Source organism: Peromyscus californicus, unplaced genomic scaffold (assembly GCF_007827085.1).
Source record: "Peromyscus californicus insignis strain IS unplaced genomic scaffold, ASM782708v3 Scaffold_19__1_contigs__length_69161282, whole genome shotgun sequence".
NCBI classification, from domain to species: Eukaryota; Metazoa; Chordata; class Mammalia; order Rodentia; family Cricetidae; genus Peromyscus; species Peromyscus californicus.
This window is the reverse complement of record NW_026294491.1, coordinates 134,274-159,950: the sequence shown is the minus strand read 5'-3', so window position 1 is coordinate 159,950 and position 25,677 is coordinate 134,274. Positions and strand designations below refer to the sequence as shown.

Here is a 25,677-nt window from a genome sequence, read left to right as displayed (position 1 = left end):
ACCCATGGATATATGTGCCCATAAGATTGAGATGTATTCATGAGATTACATATATACGTTTTATGAAAATGTATGGTAATGGGGATATATCAAAACTGTTATTGTACAAGAAGTTTACAAAAGGAAACAGCCAATTCATTCCAAAGGCTGTAATTCCAAAACACCTTGCATGATGGTTTCCTCCACCAGAATCCTTGGTTCTGATAGGTTGACCTTTTGAACACTTATTGTCACCTACTGTATACTTCCATGGCCTTTTCCAGCAGCTCTCAAAAACAAAAGACCAAAACTCAAACTGAGAAATGTGGACATAGTGTCTTAGAGTAACATCACAAGAAATTCATGTTGGGCATAGTTAGCCTTGGCCAACACTTCTGGGCTGGGTAGTGACAGGTGCACATTATGTCAACAGTGGTAATGAGGCAGAAGTAACTCAGAACATAGACCATTAATTCAAAGGACAAAAGTACATACACATATCTTTTAAAGTCTTTATCAAAAACATAGAAACCTGTAGGGATTGGAGTGGTTGAAAGGATTAGTTTAATGTAAGAAAATTAGAATAAAAAAGTTGATTGTCCAAATAGCACAGACATTTGACCTCTATCTGCTTGGGAGGCCGGTTGGTGTAGGACAGCAAATTTAAGGCCTGTCTGGGCAATTTAATGAGATATCTTAAAATAAAAAGGAGCTAAAGAGATGGCCCAGTGGTTAAGAGTGCTTACTGTTCTTCCAAGGACCTGAGTTCAGTTTCTAGTAACCATGGGACCCTGTAATTAAAGCCTCAGACAATCCAACATTCTCTTCTGGTGTCTGTAGACACCTATGCACACATGACATACACTCACAGAGATTCATTAACACAAATAAAAATAAATATTTAATGTTTTTAAAGTAAATAAAAAGAGGCCTGTGATGTAGTTCAAAGAAAGTGTTTGCTTAACTTGCAGAATGCACTGGTTTCAACTCCAGGTACAATATGAAGTAAATAGGAAGGTTGGAAAGGTATGAACTATATTACTTGGTGTTTTATTTTGTAAGTATTGTGGTTCTTTCTCACAAATCAACTGTATTTATTTCTCAAGAAAATGACTATTAAAATATTTTATCTGTCATATTGTACCTGAATCAGAAACTTGAAGAAATTGAGGGTCTAATCAATAACGGATAAAGCTAACATCACACTCCAAATAAACTGAAGCTATTCTTGACTTGGTAAGGGAGTTACCTCAATGATTTTAGCTATGATTGTTCTGTCTTTTCAAGTCAAGAAACAGAAAAGCATATGCTAGCTTCCTCAGTTATCTGTGGGAACTCCAAGTCCTCCACCCCAGTCTTATCACTGCTCCTTTTACCTCCTTGTTCCTCAGTGTGTAGATGAGGGGGTTAAGAGTTGGAGTTATTACAGTGTATAAAAGGGTGAGAAACTTGCCCTGTTCATGAGCATAGTGAGTCTTAGGTTGAAGATAAATACCTGTGACAGTACCATAGAAGAGGGAGACAACAAGAATGTGAGAAGTACAGGTGCCAAATGCTTTTTTCTGCCCTTCAGTTGACTTTATCTTCAGCACAGAGTTTACAATAGCACCATAGGAGGAAAGTATGATGACCAAGGGTAACACTAGGAGAATAACACTGGCTATGGACATCTGGACTTCATTGTAGGTAGTATCTGCACTGGAGAGTTGAATCAGGGCTGGAACTTCACACACAATGTCATCTACCACCCGCTGGGAGCAAAAGGGCAATCTGAGAGTAGCAGAAGACTGGATCAGAGACTGAATCAGGCCAGCACCCCAAGCAAGGAGAGCCAGTTGCAGACAGACTTTGGGATGCATGACAGTTGTGTATCTCAGAGGATGACACACTGCTACATAGCGGTCCACAGCCATGACAACAAGAAGAACACATTCGGTGGCGCCAAGCCACAGAAAGATGTAGAGCTGAGTGGCACAGCCATGATAGGTGATGATCTTATTTGGACTTCCCAAATTAACCAACATCTGTGGAACACAGCTGCTGGTGAAACAAATATCTAATAAGGAAAGATTGCAAAGGAAGAAATACATAGGGACTTGGAGTTTTGGGTCCTTCAAGGATACAACAATTATGATTGTATTTCCAGCAAGAGTCAAACAGTAAAAGATAAAAACGACCCCAAAAAGTACCTTCTCTAAATGTGGCCTGTCAGAGAAGCCAAGGAGGATGAAATCACCATGGCTGTCATTGCAAACTGTGGTCATGTTTTTCTGGGACAATCGCCTCTTCAAGCGATGACACAAAAGTGGTTGCTCAAAAGTCTGTGAAGATCCTAGCAAGCAGGAAGCAGTGTAAATTGCTTGCTTCCTTTTTACATAAGAATATGAAGTTAGCCTGTAATGCTTAGGGAAGAAATAGTAGATTGAGTGAGTAGTTTAATATTTGATATTTGCCATTCATTTTTTTATCATTGATGCTTTATATCTATAGCTCTTCAAGGTAAACTGTGTAAAATATACTTACTTTCTAATAAAACCACTTTGCTAAATATTAAACATGCTGTGTTTTTGTTTTTGAAGACTCAGCATTTACTGAATAGACAAACTGTGCAATGTGTATTTTTTTTTTACTTCCTATTGACTTTTTTGTGCATCTCAATTTATCTGACTATTTTCTCTTGGTTCGTATCTCTGTTCTGTATTTTTCATTTCCTTCTTATTGACTTCTTCTCTTCACATCTCTTTTATCTTTTTCATTCCTCCTTTTCACTTTATCTTTTAATTTCTAAGCTTTAGTCATCACTTAGTAATTTTTAATGCTGTGTGATCTTGTGAGTGAATTTAAACTTCTGCTTCATATTTTCAATATCTCCTTAGGGGGAAAAAACAAGAAATGAACTCAACCCTCCAATAACTTCTGAGTGTTTGTAATATATTCAGACATATCTGTATTTAATGTCCTTTTCATCCAGTGAATGTTAGCACTAGTTCATTCATCTAAGTATTCCTCATTCTCCATTTGGGGGCAAATTTGACACTGGAATAGTAATTCCTAAATTTTATAGAGTAGGACATTCATATATTTTAAGGGGTGATGATGAAGAATGATAATGGAAATGAACTGAATAAACCAAAAACTTGGAATTAGTATTAAAACATTTTAAATCAGTAAAAACTAAATCAGCACAAGTAATTTAATGACATATATGTAATTGGGCCTTGATTCTTGGAAAGACTGTTGTGTGGTTTAATATTTAAAGTATGTTACATTCATATTTTTAACTTTATTCACATACTAGAGTTAGATTCAGCCAAATGTTTCACAGTCAGTATTTATCATAATTAAAAATATTAAAGTGCAGGCTGCCCCCAGGACAAGCTTTTTTCAGAGCACTTAGGTGCACAATTCAAACTTTACCATATTTTGTTTACTTTATGCATAGTTATTACTGTCCCATGCATTCTAGAAAGTTTATATATGGCCTTTGTGACTGGCATCTTCTCAGTGTCATTTATCCTTTATATTACCTAGAATTTTTTAACTGTGGTGATGTATTAGCACCTTCCTTGTGAGTAAAACATAGTCACAGAAGGTTAATTGTTATTTTGAGGAATTTTGTTTCCTGTGTTCACATCTACAATCTCATTCTATTCTTTGAATTCTATCTTTTTTGTATAGTAACTGACTACTAGTCTCTGTTTATCCAAATTCTGTCTTTGTTTCCTCTGTTTATTAGCAGTGTCTCTATTTCTGCATTTCTTTGACTCTATATATCAGTTTATCTACCTTCTGTCTCCCATTTCCTAATTAATTATTAATCATTTCAGGAGATATATTTTTCCAAGTTCAACTTATATTGTTTTCATTAGGAGACAGTCTTAGCCTAACTGGTTTTCATTAAGCAAAATTCAAGAATTCTCTTTATCTGTTTCTGTTCAGATTGTCATTTTCCAGAAACTATCAATTATCTCTTGACTGTTTTTTCAACTCACCTTTTTTACTTTTCTGAGCACTATCCAGGGAGTTCATATAGACACATGGTGCCCCTCTGATCCTTATGGTCACAAATGTAAAAGACAGCATTGATACATTTCTTTTAAAGTTGATGTCTCTGGTTCAGATATAGCTCTTTGCTTGAGCCCTGGTTTTATTTCAGCAGAACTACTGAGTCCTCTGTGAACTCACATTTATTGCAGACAAACTGACATTGGTCTGCTTTAAGGACCCAGTATATACTCCTCTCTCTGTCTTGAGGTCTCAAACCATGAGAGACCATTTTGCATATGAACAAGAGTTTCCCAGAAGCACTGATACTTAATGACCCAAGGGAAATCCTCAACTAAAGATGGTAGCAAGTGGCTAAATGTTTTAGCCAGTCTTCCCTCAGGTACAAATGTCCTTTTTCTGGATAGCCCTGAGAAAATATACCCATTCCATAAAACCTGGCTATCAAAACTCTATATTGTGTTTTCTACTTACTTATATCATTCTCCTTTTCCCTTTTACACTTAAATTGGTATCACTGCTAAAGTTATTTAACTTTACCTACCTCTTTAGCTAAATTCCTGCTTTTAGAAGAACCTAAATAAAAAGTGATTGCTATAAGCTGACTTATAAGTAAGTACCTTAGAAGAATATTTGGGAAATAAATTATGCATGGGTCAGATTATCAAGGACCCTGAACTACTGAATAATCATGGTAACTTCTGCCATGCATCAACATCATCATCACACATTATCTGTCTTACTTATGACTTTAGATGAGGAAGTTGAAGGAGCCCTAACAGGCCTGAGCATGGCAAATAGAGGCCCAAGCATGGCAAATATTGAAGACAGGTTTTGCCCTTTTACCCTTTTTCTTCTCTTTGGCTAAAAGCATTAAATTCCTAAAACTAGCCCCAAGTTCTATTCCCATATTTGGCCGCTGACTCATTACTCAGACAAACACCAAGGTCCAACAATCAAAATTCATTATTTGGCAAATATGTCTAATCAGGATTTATCAACCCACCCTAGCACATACTCCCCCATTTTTCTCCTTAAAAACTCAGTCCTGCAGAAACACTTTCTCTTGCTTCTCTTGCTTTTGAACTCTTGCTCTCTTGTTTTATATATTTATTTATTTATTGGATTGCTGCTGCTGCTTTGCCCACCTCACCACCTCTACCAGTACCTTTCCCCTCCACAGCAATAAATCTCCTTTGTGCTGAGAATTTGGTATCTGGGTATGTCTGTTACTGATTCCAGTGGACCAACCTCCCTTTAGTAGGATCATGATTTGGAGGATGTACACAGGACCCCCAAACCAGGTCTTGCACTTTCTGGACAGCCAGTGCCCTTTCACTAAATCCAACAGTAGCCAATTGGTATGTTTTCCCTTACTACCCATCCTGAATATTCTGTAATACATTGGGTGATGACTGATGAATCTCTGGCATCCCTGCTCTGTCTTGCGGCCTTCAGTAGCCAAGGTGGACTCCCTTGGATGTCCATTAGACAGATTTTGTTCAGCTTGTCTTGGTTGGCAGTTTTTCTTTCATTTTTATTGACTGTTGTGCTGGAATCCGGTATCCATTCAAACAGCCAAAAATACTATTGGCAGGTCTCAGATTTCTCCTCTGATCCATTGTGTCCCCTCTTGGTGATGGAGTTTGGGTGATGACCCCTCCCTCACAGAGGTCTCTGTGATCCACTTGAAGCCAGGGAATGTCCTCAGCTCTCAACCTTGTCTCAAGGCCACCACTGGCAAAGTGAATCTGGTCTCTCATTACAACTGAAAACTGCAACACACACCCAAAATTATTGATGCATCCTAACACTCAAAAATAGTCCTTATACTCTTCACCCCCCAAATGACAATCTTTACAGTTTTTTAGGTGGGTATAGACTGAAGGAAGTATATATACTGCTCCATTCTCCAAGTCATTCCATATCTCCATCTGTCCCTGCCTTCCCTATTTGAGACATCTTTTGCCTCTACCTGTCCCTCCCTGCTTCTCTCAGACCTGAGTCTTAAAGTCAAAGGCTCACTGCTATGTATGACAACCAAAGACCTACCACCATTGCCTAGCCATCAAGACTACAAGAGCCTAGGACTACTGTCTAGGTAATGAAAAAGTCTCTGTCATTTTAATTAATGCATAGAGAGTTTAAGATAATACTTCCTACTATAATTTATCCTTCTCAGATCTCTGATGATATTGACTGAACATCCCAAACCCACCCCAAATACTCCCCAGGAGCCTAGGTTCTCACTACTTTTAATATCATATTGCCTCATCATGTTCCTCACTCACCCCACTTACCCTTCTTCTTTACCCAGAGTCACCCATAGTCAGAGAATACAGCCAATCCTCCAACCCCTCCAAATTCTACCCTTAACTTGCGTCTTTCAAACTTTTTCCTTTTCCCACTCCTTTATCACTCCCTCGTGTTCTATTCCCTTACTAGGAAAGGAAGTTCTCTTCAAAATTGGCAAAAAAAGTTTGCCCTGTGCACTGACAACAGCCCCCAAAACACCTCTATGTCCTTTCTCTTTCTTTCCTCAGCCTCCATGTACACATTATCTCACTCTCCAAAATCCTCAAATCTCTCCTGCCCTCTGCCCATTTCTCTAGTCAACCTCATTGTACTCTATACTACTATCCTTCCTTTGCTGCTGCATACCATATTCAAAGATATTTCTGCCTACATCTCCAAACCAAATACCTCCTACCCTTAACCAGACTCTGCCTAGGCCTGAAACCCATTATTCCTATGCCCAACCTCCTCACCCTACAATGCTCCCATATTAACAATAACAACAACAACAACAACCAACAAAACTTAACAAAACCTTCCTCCTGGTCCAGGACCTTTATTTCATAAACAATGCCATTATCTCTCTCCATCCTATGGTTCCCTTCCATATGATCCTGTTGTGAGATGTTCTGTATGGCAAATGTGTTGCTCTGATTGGTCAATAAATAAAACACTGATTGGCCAGTACCTAGGCAGGAAGTATAGGCGGGACTAACAGAGAGGAGAAAGGAAAGAACAGGAGGGAGAGAGAAACTGCCAGCCGCCATGATGACAAACAGCATGTGAAGATGCCGGTAAGCCACGAGCCACGTGACAAGGTATAGATTTATAGAAATGGATTATTTAAGCTGTAAGAACAGTTAGCAAGAAGCTTGCCACGGCCATACAGTTTGTAAGCAATGTAAGTCTCTGTGTTTACTTGGTTGGGTCTGAGGAGCTGTGGGACTGGCAGGTGAGAGAGATTTGTCCTGACTGTGGGCCAGGCAGGAAAACTCTAGCTACATGATCCCCTTTCAGTCCCTATAGACCTGGCCTGCCCTTCTTTTTTTCCCTCCTGCCTCTCAGTATGTATGTATATAACCTCCTCCTTCTCAGTCCTTCCCTCTCTGATAGCAAATCTGACACCACCTCACACCTCAATTTCCGCAGCTCCAGAAGTTACCAGATCTCACATTCCAAAACTCAGCTCTCCTCTCCCCAAGTCATCTATATAGGATTCTCTTTCACCCAGACCCATAAACACCTCATTTTAGACCACCTTGCCCATCTCCAGTCTTTATCATTGCCCTCATGGCCAGTTTTCTCCACTCATGAATCTCTAAATACTCACTTTGCATACATTACATATTCAAAGCCATTTCATGACCTCCTCATGACCACCTTCCTTCTATCCATAAATAATTACTTAAATTTCAAACATTATTCTTTCTACCCCTGCCCTTTGTCTCCCAAATCTATGCAAACCTTACCATATTTACATTTCTAAAATACATAAACACTTTCTAGGACTGACCTTTACCCCTGTCACCTACCTTTTCAAAACTCTAAAAAACACTGTCCCCAGTTAGCATCCTTGTCTACAAACTCTTGCTACAGTCTCTCTGCTCACCTCTAAACTAACAAATTAACTCTGGGATTCCCCCTCACAATATCAATCTATTCCCACCATCTCCCTTAACTCCTAACTTAATTAGGACCCCAGTACCTTCCACTGTCTCAGTTTCTATCCCTCCCAACTTCTATCAAATACATATCACTTGTATTCCTTGCCTGTCTTCCCTTCAATCCATCCAAGATTATCCTTTTGCCTCAACAAATCCAGATCCTCTATCCTCCTGTCCAAAAACTCTCAAATACCTTCTCTTCATCCCTTTCACACACAGAGCATCCTCTAGCTACTTCAGCCTATTCTTTTTATAGGGATGGCAGCTCCTTCCTGTCATAAGGCCACATCAGACTGATCCCTCTATTATTAGTAAAGACAATAATTGTGCAAACATAACAGCCTGTCAAGCTGCCTTTCATTCCTGATGACTCACCCCACTTCACTCCAGGCTACCCTACTACTTAGATATCAGATAACAACATACCTAACCCTCCTTCAACACAGGACATCATTTGCTACTTACATCAAAAATATCACTCTAATACTAAATCCCTTCTATTCTTTCTCCAAATCTATCTGATTCTCACCCCAGAAGATAAGACTTTTTTACAAAACCAAATCCAGACCTAAAATATATGTCAGCTAACTAACTCCTCTTCTATAATAAAACCTGTTACCTTTCTCACTCTCCAAATTATATAGGTCTGAAGTTATGACAGTCTAAGAAAATGTTTTAAGGTATGTAAACACAAGTTATGAAGGTCTGAGGATATAAAAACTTAATTGTAAATGTCTGTAAAAATTTTTTAAGGTCTGAGGATATGAAAGCTTGTAGCTAGAGTTTTCCTGCCTGGCCCACAGTCAGGACAAATCTTTGTCACCCGCCAGTCCCACAGCCGCTCAGACCCAATCAAGTAAACACAGAGACTTATATTGGTTACAAACTGTATGGCCGTGGCAGGCTTCTTGCTAACTGTTCTTATATCTTAAATTAACCCATTTCTATAAATCTATACCTTGCCACATGGCTCGTGGCTTACCGGCATCTTCACAAGCTGTTTCTCATTGTGGTGGCTGGCAGGGTCTCTCTGACTCAGCCTTCCACTTCCCAACTTTATTCTCCTCCTTGTCCCGCCTACACTTCCTGCCTAGCCAATGGCCAATCAGTGTTTTATTTATTGACTAATCAGCAACACATTTGCCATACAGAACATCCCACAACACTTCCCTTTTTTTTTCAAAAAGGAAGGTTTTAACCTTAACAAAGTAAAATTTCATATAATTTGGGAATTTGGGCATAGCTTCTCTTACTACTTCCTGCTGGAGGGGGAGCTGTATCTTATGGGGACACAAAGAAAATTTTAGGATCATGGAGTAGTCCATGAGGCTGTATTGTCTGAGCCAGTTGCCTTGAAACCATTCTGGATGTTGAATCATCTGGACCGTGGTGTCATCGGAGACCTTTCAGGGGGTCTTGGCTGGTCAAACCTGATGTATCTTAATCTGGAACAAAGCCATAGCCTTTGGCTTTCTGTGGGAACAAAAGCAGAGTCTCCTTTCCAAAGCAACATATCCTTATATCCAAATTTTGAAGTCAAGGTATCTTTAAAATATATATATTGGTTTAACTCAACAGCTTTTACAATCAAATGTTTTTCTGCAGTTAAAAATCCCAAAGACCAGAGAAAAACAATGACATCATGAGGTTTGCAGACAAATGGATGGATCTAGAAAAAATCATCCTGAGTGAGGTAACCCAGACTCAGAAAGACAAACATGGTATGTACTCACTCATAGCAGGATACTAGATGTGGAACAAGGATGACTTGTCTGCTACTCACATCACCAGGGAGGTTACCTGGAAAACAGGACCCCAAGAAAGACACGGGGATCGCCCAATGACAGAGAAATGGAATGAGATCTACATGAACAGCCTGGACATGAGTGGGGGTAGTGAAAGGCGAGGGTCAAGGGAAAGAGAGCTTGGGGGAGTGGGAGATCCCAGCTGGATCAACAACAGAGAGGGAGAACAAGGGATAGGAGACCATGGTAAATGAAGACCACATGAGAATAGGAAGAAGCAAAGTGCTAGAGAGGCCCACAGAAATCCACAAAGATACCCACACGACAGACTGCTGGCAATGGTCGAGAGACAGGCCGAACTGACCTACTCTGGTGATGGGATGGCCAAACACCCTAATTGTCGTGCTAGAAACCTCATCCAACTACTGAGGGATCTGGATGCAGAGATCCATGACTAGGCCCCAGGTGGATCTTTGGGAGTTCAATTAGTGAGAATGAGGAGGGCTTATATGAGTGAGAATTGTTGAGACCAAGGTTGGATAAAGCACAGGGACAAATAGCCAAATGAATGGAAACACATGAACTATGAACCAATGGCTGAGGGGTCCCCACTGGATCAGGCCCTCTGAATGGGTGAGACAGTTGATTGGCTTGATCTGTTTGGGAGGCATCCAGGCAGTGGGACCGGGTCCTGTGCTCATTGCATGAGTTGGCTGTTTGAAACCTGGGGCCTATGCAGGATTGCTTGGCTTGGCCTGGGAGGAGGGGACTGGACCTACCTGGACTGAGTCTACCAGGTTGATCTCAGTCTGTGGGGAAGGCTTTGCCCTGGAGGAGATAGGAATGGGGTGGGGGGGCTGAGGGGAAGGTGAGGGGGACGGGAGGGGGGAGAACAAGGGACTCCGTGGCTGATATGTAGAACTGAATTGTATTGCAAAAAAAAAAAAATCCCAAAGACAACACAATCCAGATTCTCTGTGTAATATTCATCTTTATGTGGCTTATTTTTTATACTAATTTTACTGTCTCTTTAAAGACTTTATTTTTTAAAACTATGTATTTGTTTATATAACTGTATATATCATCTTTTGTCTCTTTCAAGCCTATGTATATTTTACACACATTTAAACTATTACATCTGAATCTGTCTTATTGTGAATCTATTGCTTTAAACTGCAGCATTTTTTAAGACTGAAACGGTGCTATGGCTGCTGGCTCCGCCCACGGGTCTATGCTTTTATCCAAGCAGTGTGTAGCCCAGAAACCTCTTTGGTTTGTACCAGCAAAGGCCAAATCCACCACTCAGCTCAATGTGCCACTTGCAGAGGCCTCTTCCCGCCAAACTGCAGGTCGAGCGCGCACACCAGAAACCCACAAGTAGCTCAAACCATCAGCTGCTGCTCATTTGAGAGAGACAATTAGGAAGCTGTTTTTTTAGCTCTGTTTTAGAATCTTTTCTCAGGTTTTAGGTGGAAACTCTTGCCACCACGTTGGACGCCATTTGTAGCTAGAGTTTTCCTGCCTGGCCCACAGTCAGGACAAATCTTTGTCACCTGCCAGTCCCACAGCCGCTCAGACCCAATCAAGTAAACACAGAGACTTATATTGGTTACAAACTGTATGGCCGTGGCAGGCTTCTTGCTAACTGTTCTTATATCTTAAATTAACCCATTTCTATAAATCTATACCTTGCCTCATGGCTCATGGCTTACCAGCATCTTCACATGCTGTTTCTCATTGTGGTGGCTGGCAGTGTCTCTCTGACTCAGCCTTCCACTTCCCAGCTTTATTCTCCTCCTTGTCCCGCCTACACTTCCTGCCTAGCCAATGGCCAGTCAGTGTTTTATTTATTGACTAATCAGCAACACATTTGCCATACAGAACATCCCACAGCAAAAGCTTAAGGAAGTTTTAAGGGTTTGAGAAAGTGATTTATGAGTCTTAAAAAATAATTTAAGGTCTCTGAAAAGTTATTTCATATTCCTTTCTTTCTCTCTATGTTATTGTTTCAATCACAAACTTTTACTATGACTCAAAAACATATGCCTACTGGGAGTGAAGGCACTCTAGTAGGCCCAAGTTTGGCAAACACAGGCCCAAGCATGGCAAATATTGCAGACTTTTGCCTTTTCCTTTTGCTAAAAACTATTACATTCCTAAAACCAGCCCCCAAGGTTTATTCCCTTAAATTCCACAGAAGTTTAATATAAATTATAAATGCTTGGCCAATTGCTCAGGCTTATTACTAATGAGCTCTTAACATTTTAAGTTAGCCCATGTTCTTTATTCATGCTCTGCCACATGGCAGTATGGTGGTACCTTTATTAGCATGTCATGTTCATCTCCTGTTCCCTTTTCATTAGGCTAGTGACTCTTGATTCTGCAGTTCTCCTTCCCATCATCCTTAGTTTGGTCACCCGACCTATACTTCCTGCCTGGAAACTGGACAATAAGCATTTTCCCAAACTAATTAGAGTTACAAATTTTTACAGTGTATGACAGGATTATTCTACAACATTCTGATACATATTCATAACCAACACAATACTGTTTTTTGTGCTAATCTAGCCCAACATTAGATATTGTACATAAAAAAGTATTGTTATAAATATCAGAATAATAAATTTTCTAAGCAAGGTGAGTGAGGGATGCTCTGAGTATTTGGACATGTCTAAGCATAATGTTAGCTTGGTAGCCAATTGGATTCAGATTTTCTGATTTCATATGTTAAAACTGTACCAATGTTTTCAAATTATTTCTTATTCTTTATAGTAAGAAATAGACTTTGCATGATAATTTGATTTATAAAAACATATATATGCCCAACCATTTAGAGGAAAAATAAATTAATAAAATAACATGAACAATTAAATGTAGACTAGATTACAACTCACAGTCTAAATGTACTAACCAGACTGTGTAGATAAGTATTAATGCCTTTTATCTCTAGCCTTTGCAATAAATTACTGTTTGTCTTGTTTCTCAAGTTTTAGTATATTTTAAGAGATAATTTTTACTCAGTTGCACAATTCTTTTTATAATAAATTTTAATTTAGTGCTAGGGAGATGGCTCAGTGGGTAGGAGCACTTGCTGGACAAGCATAACAACAAGCCTAAGTTGAATATGTAGCATCCTTGTAAAATCTGGGTGTGGTTGAGGGAGTCTGAAATTTCAGTGCTAGGGTGCAGTTGGCAATAGAAGGATAGGGGGATTGTTGGACTTACAAGCTTTGTGTATGTAGGTGTGTGGAGTAGTGTTTGATTGTGAACTCCAGGTTCACAGAAAGGCCCTGTCTTAAGGAAATAAGACAGAGAACAAGACACCAATAATTTTCACAAGCACGTTTACAAGCTCAGGCTCATATCTGCACACATATGTGCACACACATGCAGCACACAGATGCACACACACAACAGAGAGAGGGGGGGAGGAGAGGGGGGAGAGAGGAGAGAGGGAGGAGACTAATAGGGTACAAGAAAGTCTCAGACTTTAAAGTAAGAGCAAAGAAGGTGCAGTATGAATTGTTTCTGTGCAAATCAGACTGATCCACATGGAACTGTGAAGTTCTGAATTCAAATGAAACAAGCCATAACAAACCAGAGCCTGGAAACGGCTAGCAGTTCATGGATGGAAGAAATGTACATATGTGGTAAGTCATTGTGAATGGTTCCTGAGCATTCTTTATAATCATTCATTTACCATGTTTCCTAATGTAAGATTGATTGACTTTCTATTTACCTCATGATTATTCCACAAACATTCACTCTACTAAATTTTGAAAAGGTGATTTGAATTTATTTCTCAAATTAGTGTACATTTGAAGTATTAAAAGCTTATAGGACACATTGAAATATTCCAAAAAGCACAGACTTTATAATGTTTCTGCAAGGAAGAGTGAATACAGTTATTAGAGTTAGATACATTGATTGTGAATAAATTCATGGAGGTACAAATCTAAAATTGCTGCATGACCCCTGTGAGATAATTGTAACAAGTGGATATAAGAATACATAGTAGTTCTCATATATGACCTAAAAAAAAATAAATGAATGAATAAAAATAAATAAATAAAAGAATACATAGTAGGTATTATTCACTAAGTAGTAGACAGATAACTTTCTCATTATCACCTTTTTATTATGATTAAATACTAAATATTTAAAAGTTTTTTTTCAGTATTTCTAGATTATTCATAGCGGATATTGTATTTTCACTACATATTATTTCTGCTATTCTCATGGCTTTTATTTCCCCTTATTGTTATAATAGAGATAAATTAAATCTCAAAGTTTTGTATGATATCCTTAAATAAGGTGACATAAAAAAATTCTCATTTAAATTATTGAGAATAACTGATTCAAACCAGCCCATCTTTAATTGTATACATTTTAGCTGCTGTTCAGTGTATTGGGAAACGGAATTAGATTATTTCAAAATGCACCCCACTGCAGCAGAGATTGGCACCCAGCCTTAGCACAGCAGGTAACTAATTGTGTGTGTGAAGCATGTCCTCAGAGAGCTCTTTCCCAAGGAACCGTCTCTATCTAGTCACTCAGGAAAAGGGTAAATGAGTTGCCTCTGGAAACAATTCCCAAGGGTCTCAGGAATAGAAAAGAATCATGGTAACTTATAAGCCTTCTTGGTGTTTTCTATTATTGTCTTCCTAATTTGAGATTTCCCTCCACTTTGGCACCTTTGTATGAACTGAAAACCCAAGAGTTCTGAAGCAAATCTTAAACTCTAATGTTCATATCAGAGTCTCTCTGTCTTCTGAAAAGGACAATTTAAGTACCTTCCTTTATAATTACTTTTTACCAAGTAAAGGAGGTTCATCAAATAAGGTAAGTAAAGAGACACCTGTATTGACAGACATGCATGCCAAGGAAAGGTGGAAATTGTGGGTTGCAGTGTCTAATTAGTACACAGAAAACACAGCTTCATTTCAAAAAGCTATTCATAGGCTTTGGCTATATCTTTTCAGTGGCTCTAGAAAAAACTAGACTTTAATTTGTAATTCATTTCTTTCTCGTTCTATCACTGAAACCAACCTTAGAAGCCCTTAAGTTTCCATAAACACTGTATTCCTCAGATGTTGATTACCTGAGAGAATTATTAATGCTTTAATCAGTCATTTGATCTTTTAAAACCATGTTTAAAATGTGATTAATTTTGTTCATATGTTTAATCCAATGTTTTGGTCTCTGATTTTAAAAGTCTTCTTTAATGAAGGGTGTTTTCAAAATAATCATGGCTTCTTGCAACCTCCAAAGCCAAAAAGTACTGCAAATATAAATGAAATGCTGTTTGTTATCAAAAGGAACATGAATGTGTTATGCTAGTATGAAAATGCAAGCAGAAGTGTGGACAGCATGCCACCAGGAAGTCACCTATAGTTTAACAGTGATGTTAAACACTGCTAGATGAATATATCCCTGTGAGTTGAAATAGTGATAAATCACTGGATAAAAAAATACAAATCTCTCACTGTCACCATCTCCATCTGCCTCCAGTTCACCCACAAAATCTATTTACTCCTCCTAGGGAGATCCTCCTGCCTCTCCTAGACCCCTCCTCTTTATCTAACTCCTCTGGGTCTGTGGATTATATTATGGTTATTCTTTACTTAACAGTTAACATCTACTTACAAGTGAGTACATATAATGTTTTTCTTTGTGCATCTGGGTTGACTTTCTCAATATGATTTGTTTTAGTTCCATCCATTATTTTGTTGGGCTCCTAATAGTGGGAGTGGGAGTGTCTCTGACCCTCTTGTCAGCTACTGAGACCATTTTCCTCCTACTGGGGTGCCTCATTCAGCCTTGATACAAGGGTTTATGCCTGGTCTTATTGCATCCTATTATATCACATTCAGTTGATATCACTGGGAGGCCTGCTCTTTTTCTTAAGAGAAATGGGAGAGCAGTGGATCTGGGGGAGAAGGCAGGTGTGTGTGGTGAGCTAGGAGTTGAGGAGGGGAGAAGGCTGTGGTCATGTGATGTATTTTATGAGAGAAGAATTAAGAAAAAGATAGTCAAAAGTCATTGAATTCAAGAGCTGTACCATAATATTTCATAACAATAAATAGAAAATCCAGAAAATTTAAAGATGGAAGACTAAAGATAAATATACTGGGAGGTAAGTCACATTCATCTTAGGAGAAATGGGAATAGTAAGGTAGAATACATATTAATATGAGAGTTAGATAAATTTAATTATGGAAGAATTTGTAGAGACTAAATCTAAAATTGCTCTTTGAAAAACTAATGCTTCACCCATGTTTGGAAACTATGATTACAGCAATGTTAAGTACACAGCATCCAGTAAGGTAGGTACGTTACATTTTTTGAAATATTTATTTTATAATCGTAATAATTGATATAATGCTCTCATTTTATATTTCTTCTAAAACACAGAGATTCACATGTAATGAGTTTAGCCCAAGATAATATCAAATATTAGAGGTGCTTATCTTAATATAGTCAGCTCAGAAGCTATATAGCATCCATGTTTATCATACCCTTAGTGTCAGGTACTCTCTGTGGAGTCCAGAAGTGCTGACTTATAATCTGATGCTTTGTAACTATATTTTAGGCACTGATAAATTCTTGATATCTACATTATCAGTAGTTCTTAGAAAGCTAACAGAACAAACACTTAAAAGTATCATAAAATATAGAAATAAGATGCTCTGTTCCATTACTGGAACACACAATCAACATTGGGAACAGGTCCTAAAGGATTTTAAGAGTGGGAAAAGCTTATTAGAGTGCATATCACAAAGGACTCATTAAGAAGTTCTTGGAGAGACTGTATAGATGGCTCAGCAGGTAAAAATATTGACTGCTCTTCTAGAGGAGCTAGGTTCTATTTCCAGCATTCACATGGAGGCTCACAATCATCATTAATTCCAGTTCCAGGAATCCTTTGCCCTCTTCTGGCCTCTGTGGGCACCAGACACACATGCAACACACAGACGTATGTGCAGGCCAAACTCCCATACCCATAAAATAATTTTTAAAATTTGTGTTAAAAAATAGAAGTTGTTGGAATGATTATTTTACTAACACAGGTTCTTTTGCTTTCTGTTTTTAATGTATGCATATGACCTATGATAATGTATAGTCAAACAACATGATTCATATCTTAATCTGAGTGGCTCCTTATAGAACCTCACGAGGTGCCTGTGAGCCTTCAGTGAAATGAAGACTGTGAAATCTGCTTCTAACTATAAGAAAATAGTCTGCTATAAAGCTGCTGATTGACTAGAATAACTAACACTTGGTCAATGGAATGTTAACATCATATTTGAATATTCACTTTGCAGAGATGACTTTTTATAAAAAAAATAAAATGTGTATTTTTCAAAACAATGTTATACTCTGCTTCTTGAATTTGTTGTATGAGCATTCATTTTAGCTACAAAGTAAGGGAACAAATAAATCCAGGAGATACAAAATTACTGGGATTGGAATGTCACTTTGTTTGAATTAAGTTACTTGCTTAAAAAGATTCTTAGAGTTGAAAAATATATTCCCAATATCAGTGTGACTAACAAAAAACAATGTATCCCTGATAGTTGACCAAATTTTTATACTAAAAGAAAGCATTGTGCTCAATTTCCAAAGTAATACAAGATGGATAAGTTAACTAAAATTGATCATGAACTATTGAATGCTGAAACATGGATGAAACAGTTACACAATAAAGCTCATAGATGCCAAAAATAGCAACTAATTCATTTAGGTTATAAAATAGGAGACTGTTAATCACAGTACAAATACAAAGAATAGTGTTAACAAGGTTTATACTATTTTGGTCAATCTCAATTACACAGAGGAGGTTTGTTTAGATCTCAAATGTTCTCATTTCTCATATAGGAGATTTGATGATTCAGCTCAGGAAATAGAACTGAACATGTCAACCTTTCATACTTGGAGCTCAGAGCTCTTCTTACGATCTTCTCTGATTGATTTCTGAACATGTTTATATGATTCTATAATGCCTTCAGCACTGCTGTTAAAATTGGTTCCTCTGCGTCATTCCACATGTACTTTCAGATAATTGGAAATTTCATTTAAAATTTAACATCATAAATAGAAATTAAATCACCAGTTTCCAGATTATATATGTTATTTGTGTGCATGTAGAAGTATGTATGTGTATAAGTGGGTGTGCATGAATGTTTGTGTGCTGTGGGTGTGTTATGCATATAAAATCCAGAGTCCATGTCAAGTTTTTTCTACATTTGATTCCTACTTTATGTTTTGAGACTGTGTCTCCAACTGTAGCTGGAGATCTCTCCAGGCCTGCTGGGGTCCACAGCCACTCAGACCCAAGTAAACACACAGAGATTTACATTACTTATAAACTGTATGGCCATGAGAGGCTTCTTGCTATCTAGTTCTTATATCTTAAATTAACCCATTTCTATTAATCTACAAGTTGTCACATGTCTTGTAGCTTATTGGTACTTTACATCTTACTTCTCATGGTGGTAGTGGCAGCTGGTAGCATACTCCTGACTCAGCCTTCCACTTCCCAGCATTCTCCTCTCTGCTTATCCTGCCTATACTATACTTCCTGCCTGGCTACTGACCAATCAGCATTTTATTTATCATTCAATTAGAGCAACACATTCACAGCATACAGAAAGACATCCCCAGCCCCAACTAAAACTGGAGGTCATCAATTCAGCTACACTAGCTGGCCAGCAAGCCCCCCAAAATAACCAATCTTTTCTTAACTAGAGCTGGAATTATAGAAATGTGTTTCTCTTGCCAACATTTTCACCTGAGTACTGGAGATGAAACTCAGGTCCTCTTGCTTTGTATTGGTGAAATTATTAAGGCCACTCCACGTAGTTAAAAGGAGATTTATTTAATGGTGTAACTTACAAATTAAGGAATAGGTAGGTCACGGAGTCTGGGGAAGGTGTATCGCAGTCCAGCGGTGTTCTCTGGAGCTCTGCTCGGTCCACCTCTCCAGTCCAGGGTCCCGCAACAGAGCGAGCGCCCGCCGATCTAGCTCTCGGGTCCCCAGGCGCCTCCCTTGGCCCCGCCTTGTAGGCGTGACATTGCCGAAGTCTCAATGGGGGTTGGAACTTCCAGATCAAAGCTGGAATGGCTACCCACTACATCTCCCCCTTTTTGTCTAAATAAGAAAGTTCTGACCTAATACAAGACTATATACAAAGGAATGGTTATCAAATATTGTCCAGGAATAATGAGGGATAATGACCTAGATAAGATGGAACTACAACCAATGCAAACAATATCAAGCAAGAAACACATACTAAAATCCAGAGAAGTGTAGAGCATAGGTAAATGGCATGTTACAAAGATCATTCCAAAAGGTGTCCTATCTTAAAGAACCTGAATCTAATACTTAATATATTCTATCTACTAAGTTGTAACTATAACTGCTAGTCTTCAATCCCATCAAAGACCTGAGAAGGAATATAATGGTACCTGAGAAATGGTAGATGGATGCAAGCAACTTTCGGGAATCTTGCGAGAGTAGACGGAGACAGCTGGCAGCCTGGACAGTCACCTAATGTTTCTCAGCATTGTTGGTGCATTCAAATTGGCTACAGGCCTAAAGTATCTGACAGACCATTTTCAGAAGCAGGAATTCTGAAAGACCATCTTACCCTGTCTTGGCAGAGTACAGTGGTCGCTTTCCTTGTGTCCCACTTGTCCAGAAAGGATAGCATTGCATTAGTACTGTCAGCCGTCGAGGCAAGGGCAGTTCTTTGCCCAGTAGGCCATTTTGTGCCAAGAAGACAAACTTCCAAATGGAAATGTCTTAGAAGCCCAACATTCTCTCGGGATCAAATTGGTGCAGCCAGGAGCAATTATGTCTCACATCAACAGAATTCTAAGTTATTTAAATGCCATATTCTCTAGGTCTATGAAGTGTTTGAAGATTACCTGTCCATCTGACCTATGTATCTGTAAATCTGGATAACCTAACTAACGTAACTATAGAGATGACAAGCATAGGTGACTATTAATCTATAAGTCTTATCTACCAAAATAACCTAAGGACTAAGGCTTCACGTAAACAAGGTAAACAGTCTATAAGCAAGTGTATGGTAAAGAACGATGACTTCAAAATTGTGACAATACACAAGATGTTATAACAGAGGTAGGAGTATATAGTGCGATTGCAATATGACAATAATCTTAAATATATATCGATATTTATAACAGAGGTAGGAGTATGTAGTGTGATATGCAATATGACAATAATCTTAAATATATATCAATATACCGAATATCCTAAACAGAAGTAGAACCTACATAAAGTATGACAGATATAAATTTACATTTGTATCAATATACAAGTATTTCAAATAAGAGTAGAAATATATATACATTATAACAAATATAGTTCTGTATTTGTATCAATATACAAATTATCTTAAACAGGAATATAAAAATAGTTTACATTTGTATCAACATATAAGAACCCATACCAGTGCAAATTACAGTGCAAATTATTTAAGGCTACTATTTTACTAAATTTGTTTACTAGTATACATAATAATCTAACATAATATCTTATACCTATCCATTCCATTTCTTCTTTTCTTTTTTTTTTTTTTTTTTTTTTTTTTTTTTTTTTTTTTTTTGGAATACTGAGTTTAATATTTCCTTCCACCCCCAACCCTATAACCATCATCCATAACCCTGAGAATTATGAAACCTAAGGGAGAAGGGGCGTCGTTTTCTTAGAATTGCTTCCTGCTGTTTAGGGGGTGATGTTATCTCTGTTGGGTACTGTGAGAAAGCTCAGATAGTTAAATCTCAGTTAGACTAACTGTAGGTTCTGCAGTAAGTCTTAGAGTAGTGGGTAAGATTGTCTGAAATTCCGGTAAGAAGTGTAGTATGATGATGATTACCATCGCATCATTCTGGATTGGGTAGAGTTGTTGTTGGGGCCCCATCTTCCTTCTGGAGACTTCTGAGATTGCTATTAGAAAAACTTATTTGTTATCAAAATGGAAGATTTGGATTTAAAGAGGACATAGCATGTAAGAAAGGATTCTGAGAAATCAAGAGTAAGCATGGAGAGAATTAGAATCTAGAAGACAATGGTCCCTTTTATTGGTTTCCTTCTGTCCCACACCAGAGGGCTCTTCTGATATGGAACTGAAGAATCTTTCAAACTTTTCTTTTAGCAATGTGCTTGGGTTTAGAGAAGGAGTGAGCCAATTCCATCTCCAAAGCCAGCTTGGCTTATAATTGAATTGGAACCACAACTTTTCTAGATTGATAGAGAGATAGATGTTAGACAGTGAGATTTTACCGTGTGTAGATTGGTACCAATAGATTCTTTCTTTCTGCTGTAAACATCCGGATATCCAAGGCCTTATGATTTTTGGAAGATGGGTATTTCCATTATCCTGGAAAGACAAAAATAGAACCCTACCCCAACCTTGATTGTTAAATTTTTCTTACAACTTGTAGAGATGTCACATTGGTGGATGATCTTTTACTTCACCTCATCAAGGGGTTTTTCCTGTTCAAATCGAATTTTTATTAATTTTGTTGGTATCCATAGCTTCTCTTCTCCTGCAGAAACAAAGGCAAAACCCCTTCCCCAACGTAGAACATATCCAGGTTTCCATTCTGAGGTCAGCACATCCTTGAAATAAACTGGTTGGTTTAGCTCAGGAGTTTTGTCTGTCGTCCAATGTCTCTCCGCAGCTGTTGTTCCTTTCTCATCAGCATTAAGAAAATTCAAGGTTAATAAAGCACTATGCAATCTATTTCTAGGAGTCATTGTTACCTGTCGCTGTTTATTTAGCATATCCTTTAAAGTTCGATTGGATCTTTCTATGACTGCTTGGCCTGTGGGATTGTGTGGTATACCCGTAACATGCTTTATATTGTAATAAGCAAAGAATTGTCTCATTTTATTGGAGACATATGCTGGGGCATTGTCTGTCTTAATTTGTACAGGTATTCCCATGATGGCCATAACTTCTAATAGGTGTGTAATCACAGAATCAGCCTTTTCAGAACTCATAGGAGTTGCCCATTGAAATCCTGAATAGGTGTCAATGGTATGATGTACATACTTTAATCTTCCAAATTCTGCAAAATGAAACACATCCATCTGCCAAATTTCATTTCTTTGTATACCTTTTGGATTGCTCCCTGCAGGTAATGGAAGTTGGTTATAGATGGAACAAGTAGGACATTTTTTCACAATATCCTTAGCCTGTTGCCAAGTGATGGAGAAATCCTTCTTCAAACCTTTGCTATTTACATGGCATTTCTTATGAAATTCTGAAGCTTCTAGCACATTACCTATTAGTAACTGATCAATCTCATCATTACCTTGTGCTAGAGGTCCTGGCAGACCTGTATGGGATCTGATATGTGTTATATATATAGGATGCTCCCTTTTTCTGATGATTTCCTGCAATTGTATGAATAATGAAGTTAATTCTGTATTATCAGGAATAAATTCAGCAGTTTCAATATGTAAAACAACTCTCTCTGCATATTGAGAGTCAGTGACTATATTGAGGGGTTCTGTGAAGTCCTTCAGTACCATAAGAATGGCATACAGTTCTGCCTTTTGTACAGAGCTGTATGGACTTTGTACCACTTTACTTAGGTCTCCTGATTTATATCCTGCTTTCCCTGATTTATTTGCATCAGTATAGAATGTGAGGACTCCAGAAATTGGCTTTTGTCGAACAATGTGAGGAAGGACCCATTCGGTCTTCTTTATGAATTCTATTCTCTTGCTTTTGGGATAGTGGTTGTTAATCTCTCCCAAAAAGTTACTGCAGGCTCTCTGCCAGTATTCATTATCTTTCCATAGTGATGAAATTTCTTCATTAGTTAAAGGTACTACAATTTCTGCTGGGTCCATTCCTGTCAACTGGCGAAGTCTTAGTTTACCTTTTTGAATCAAATCAGAGATCTTTTCTATATAAGTCTTTAATTTCTTATTTGGTTTACGTGGTAGGAATATCCATTCCAATATAATATCTTCCCTCTGCATCAAAATACCTGTTGGGGAATGTCTGGAGGGGAATATGACAAGAATGCATTTAAGTTCTGGATCCACACGATCCACATGTGCTTCTCGAATTGTCTTTTCTACTAGAGCCAATTCCTTCTCAGCTTCGGCTGATAATTCTCTTGGACTATTTAATTCTTTGTCCCCTTCTAGAGTATTAGCCAAATTTTGTAGTCCCTCTTTGGGTATTCCCATGATACCCAGTAAGTTGGAAATGCTTCCTAATAACTTTTGAAAATCATTAAGAGTCTTCAATCGATCTCTCCTTAGCTGTACCTTTTGGGGTCTAATTTTTTGTAGCTCTATCTTATATCCTAAGTAGTTAATAGAATCTCCTCTTTGTATTTTTTCAGGAGCAATTTGCAGTCCCCAGCGAGGTAAAACTTTCTTTACTTCTTCAAACATGCTTTCTAATGTATCTAACTTTGGATCAGCTAATAGGATATCATCCATATAGTGATAAATTATGGATTGTGGAAACTTTACACGAATTATCTCCAATGGTTTCTGCACAAAGTATTGGCACAAAGTAGGGCTGTTTAACATTCCCTGTGGGAGAACCTTCCATTGATATCTCTTGACTGGCTGAGAATTGTTATAATTAGGTACTGTGAAGGCAAATTTTTCTCTATCATTTTCTTGTAAGGGTATGGTAAAGAAACAGTCTTTTAAGTCAATAACTATTATAGGCCATTCTTTAGGTAGCATAGAGGGCAAGGGCATCCCAGTCTGTAGGGAGCCCATTGGCTGAATTACTTTATTAATAGCTCTCAGATCTGTCAGCATTCTCCAATTGCCAGACTTTTTTTTAATAACAAATACAGGAGAATTCCAAGGGCTGGTAGATTCTTCAATGTGTTGAGCATTTAACTGCTCTTGAACCAGCTGTTCTAAAGCTTGTAGCTTGTCTTTTGTCAAAGGCCATTGTCCAACCCAGACAGGTTTATTAGTTAGCCATTTTAAAGGTAAGGCAGTTGGTACTTCTGAGAGTTCAACAGCAGTTGTGCTCTGTTTGTGAACAGCCTGAATGGTTGGTGCCTGATTTTTATAGCATGTGATGATATTATTCCTAGAAACATGCATTGGTCTGTATTCTTTTTCTGAAAGTGTAGGAATTTTAATCTGGGTATTCCACTGTTGTAACAGATCTCGGCCCCAAAGATTTACTGCTACATTTGCTACATATGGCTTCAGCCTTCCTCTCTGTCCTTCTGGCCCTATGCATTCAACCCATCTCGAACTCTGTTTTATCTGAGATAAGGTGCCAATCCCTAAAAGTTGGACATCTACCTCTTGAAGAGGCCAATTTGGATGCCATGATTTTGGTTTAATTATAGTCACATCTGCACCTGTATCTACCAGTCCCTCCATAACCAGGCCATTAATTCGGATTCTAAGCTTTGGTCTTTGATCATTTATGGAAGTCTGCCAAAATATTTGTTTTATAGTGTTCTTTGTAAACTGTGATCCATCCATCAGAGCTGTTTTATCATCCATTGCAGTATCGGTTTTTACATTAGGCATTGGTTTATTCAGTTGTCTTGGAGAGGAATTTCTTCCACAGTGGCTGGGAATGTTCGTACTACATTTGATTTGGGGGCCTGCAAGAGGCCCCCTGAGGCGTTTCCCGCCAGTAAAGGGTTACCTCGTATATCTATTTTTGATCTGCACTCACTGGTCCAATGTCGGCCTTTGCCACACCTTCTACATAATCCGGGAGGTGGTTGGGGTCTCCTGTTTAGGCTATTCCTAAAAGGAGTATTACTCCTAGGAGTACCCCACGTACAGTTTTTTACTTATATGACCTGGTGTACCACATTTAAAACATTTGGTAACACGGGGCCTTCTTTCACCTCTGGGATTTGTCTCTCCTATCCAAGCCTCATTACTGTAGTTACGAGACTCAACACCATTAGTATACTGAATCCATTCTTCCAAAGGAGCTGATCTGATCTTTAATGGTGTAAGTATTCTTCTGCATTCTGCATTAGCATTGTCGAACGCCAAGGACTCAGTTAATACTTTTCTTAATTCTTTATCTGATACAGCTCTTGTTATAGCTGTGTTCAGTCTTTGTAAAAAATCAGTGAAGGATTCGTGTGGTCCCTGAAATATCTTTGTGTATACCTCAGTTGGTTTTCCAGGTTCTGGAATTTTTTCCCAAGCATTTAGAGCTGCTGTACGGCATAGGGATATTGTATGTTCATCATAAGTGGCTTGTACATTCCTGTCAGCGAAACATCCCTCACCAAGTATTTGATCTTGGGAGATCACAAAACCTCTGATTTTACCTTGTTGTTCTAAATTTTTTGCCTCTTCTCTCAACCAGCTTTTCCACTGTAGCTGCTGACTATATTCTAGAACAGCTGAAATTAACTGATGCCAGTCATCTGGGATGATTCTATGTGAGGTAGACCACGAATTTAACAATTGTTTTACATATGTGGAGTGTATCCCATACGTAACTACTGCTTCCTTTATATTTTTAAAGTCCCTTGTTGAAATTGGTTGTACTGTATATGTAGTATATGGCTCGGGGTGTGTGTCATCCGCTGGCTTCTCATGGATGATAACAGGATAAGCCATTGTGTGAGAGCCATTTGGAGATGTTACAACCTCTATGGTCTTGCCCTTCTGCTTATTAGGTCCCTTGTCATGTTTACTGAGAGTTTCTTCTAAGGCTTGCAAACGAGCACCTAGAGTCTGTTCTATGGAGTGAAACCTCCCTCTCTGGCAAGGGACTCCAGATTTCTCATGGAATCATAGAAGTTTTTTATGTTCCTCAGAAACACATGATTCCATGGACCTTATCTTATCAATTAATGATAATCTTTCTTCCTTATATAGTGTCTGGAGAGTTAGTGTTCTGTCCATTAAATATTCACATTTATTATCAATAAGATCAATTTTTGGTACAAGCCTGTTTTGTAAATCCTGATCAGCAGAT

At 38.3% G+C, this 25,677-nt stretch overlaps 1 protein-coding gene across 1 annotated transcript; it reads right to left on the bottom strand.

Annotated features, from left to right (window-relative positions):
* Positions 1-1,301: 1,301 nt before the first annotated feature.
* On the bottom strand, positions 1,302-2,243 carry LOC128113967 (olfactory receptor 2H2-like). Its single transcript, XM_052743809.1, has one exon. The coding sequence runs from the start codon at positions 2,241-2,243 to the stop codon at positions 1,302-1,304; it is 942 nt and encodes a 313-aa protein (XP_052599769.1).
* Positions 2,244-25,677: the final 23,434 nt, after the last annotated feature.

What these genes read in the sequence shown, in the direction of transcription:
- LOC128113967 (XM_052743809.1), bottom strand. Translation starts at nt 2,243, where the DNA reads ATGACCACAGTTTGCAATGACAGCCATGGTGATTTCATCCTCCTTGGC.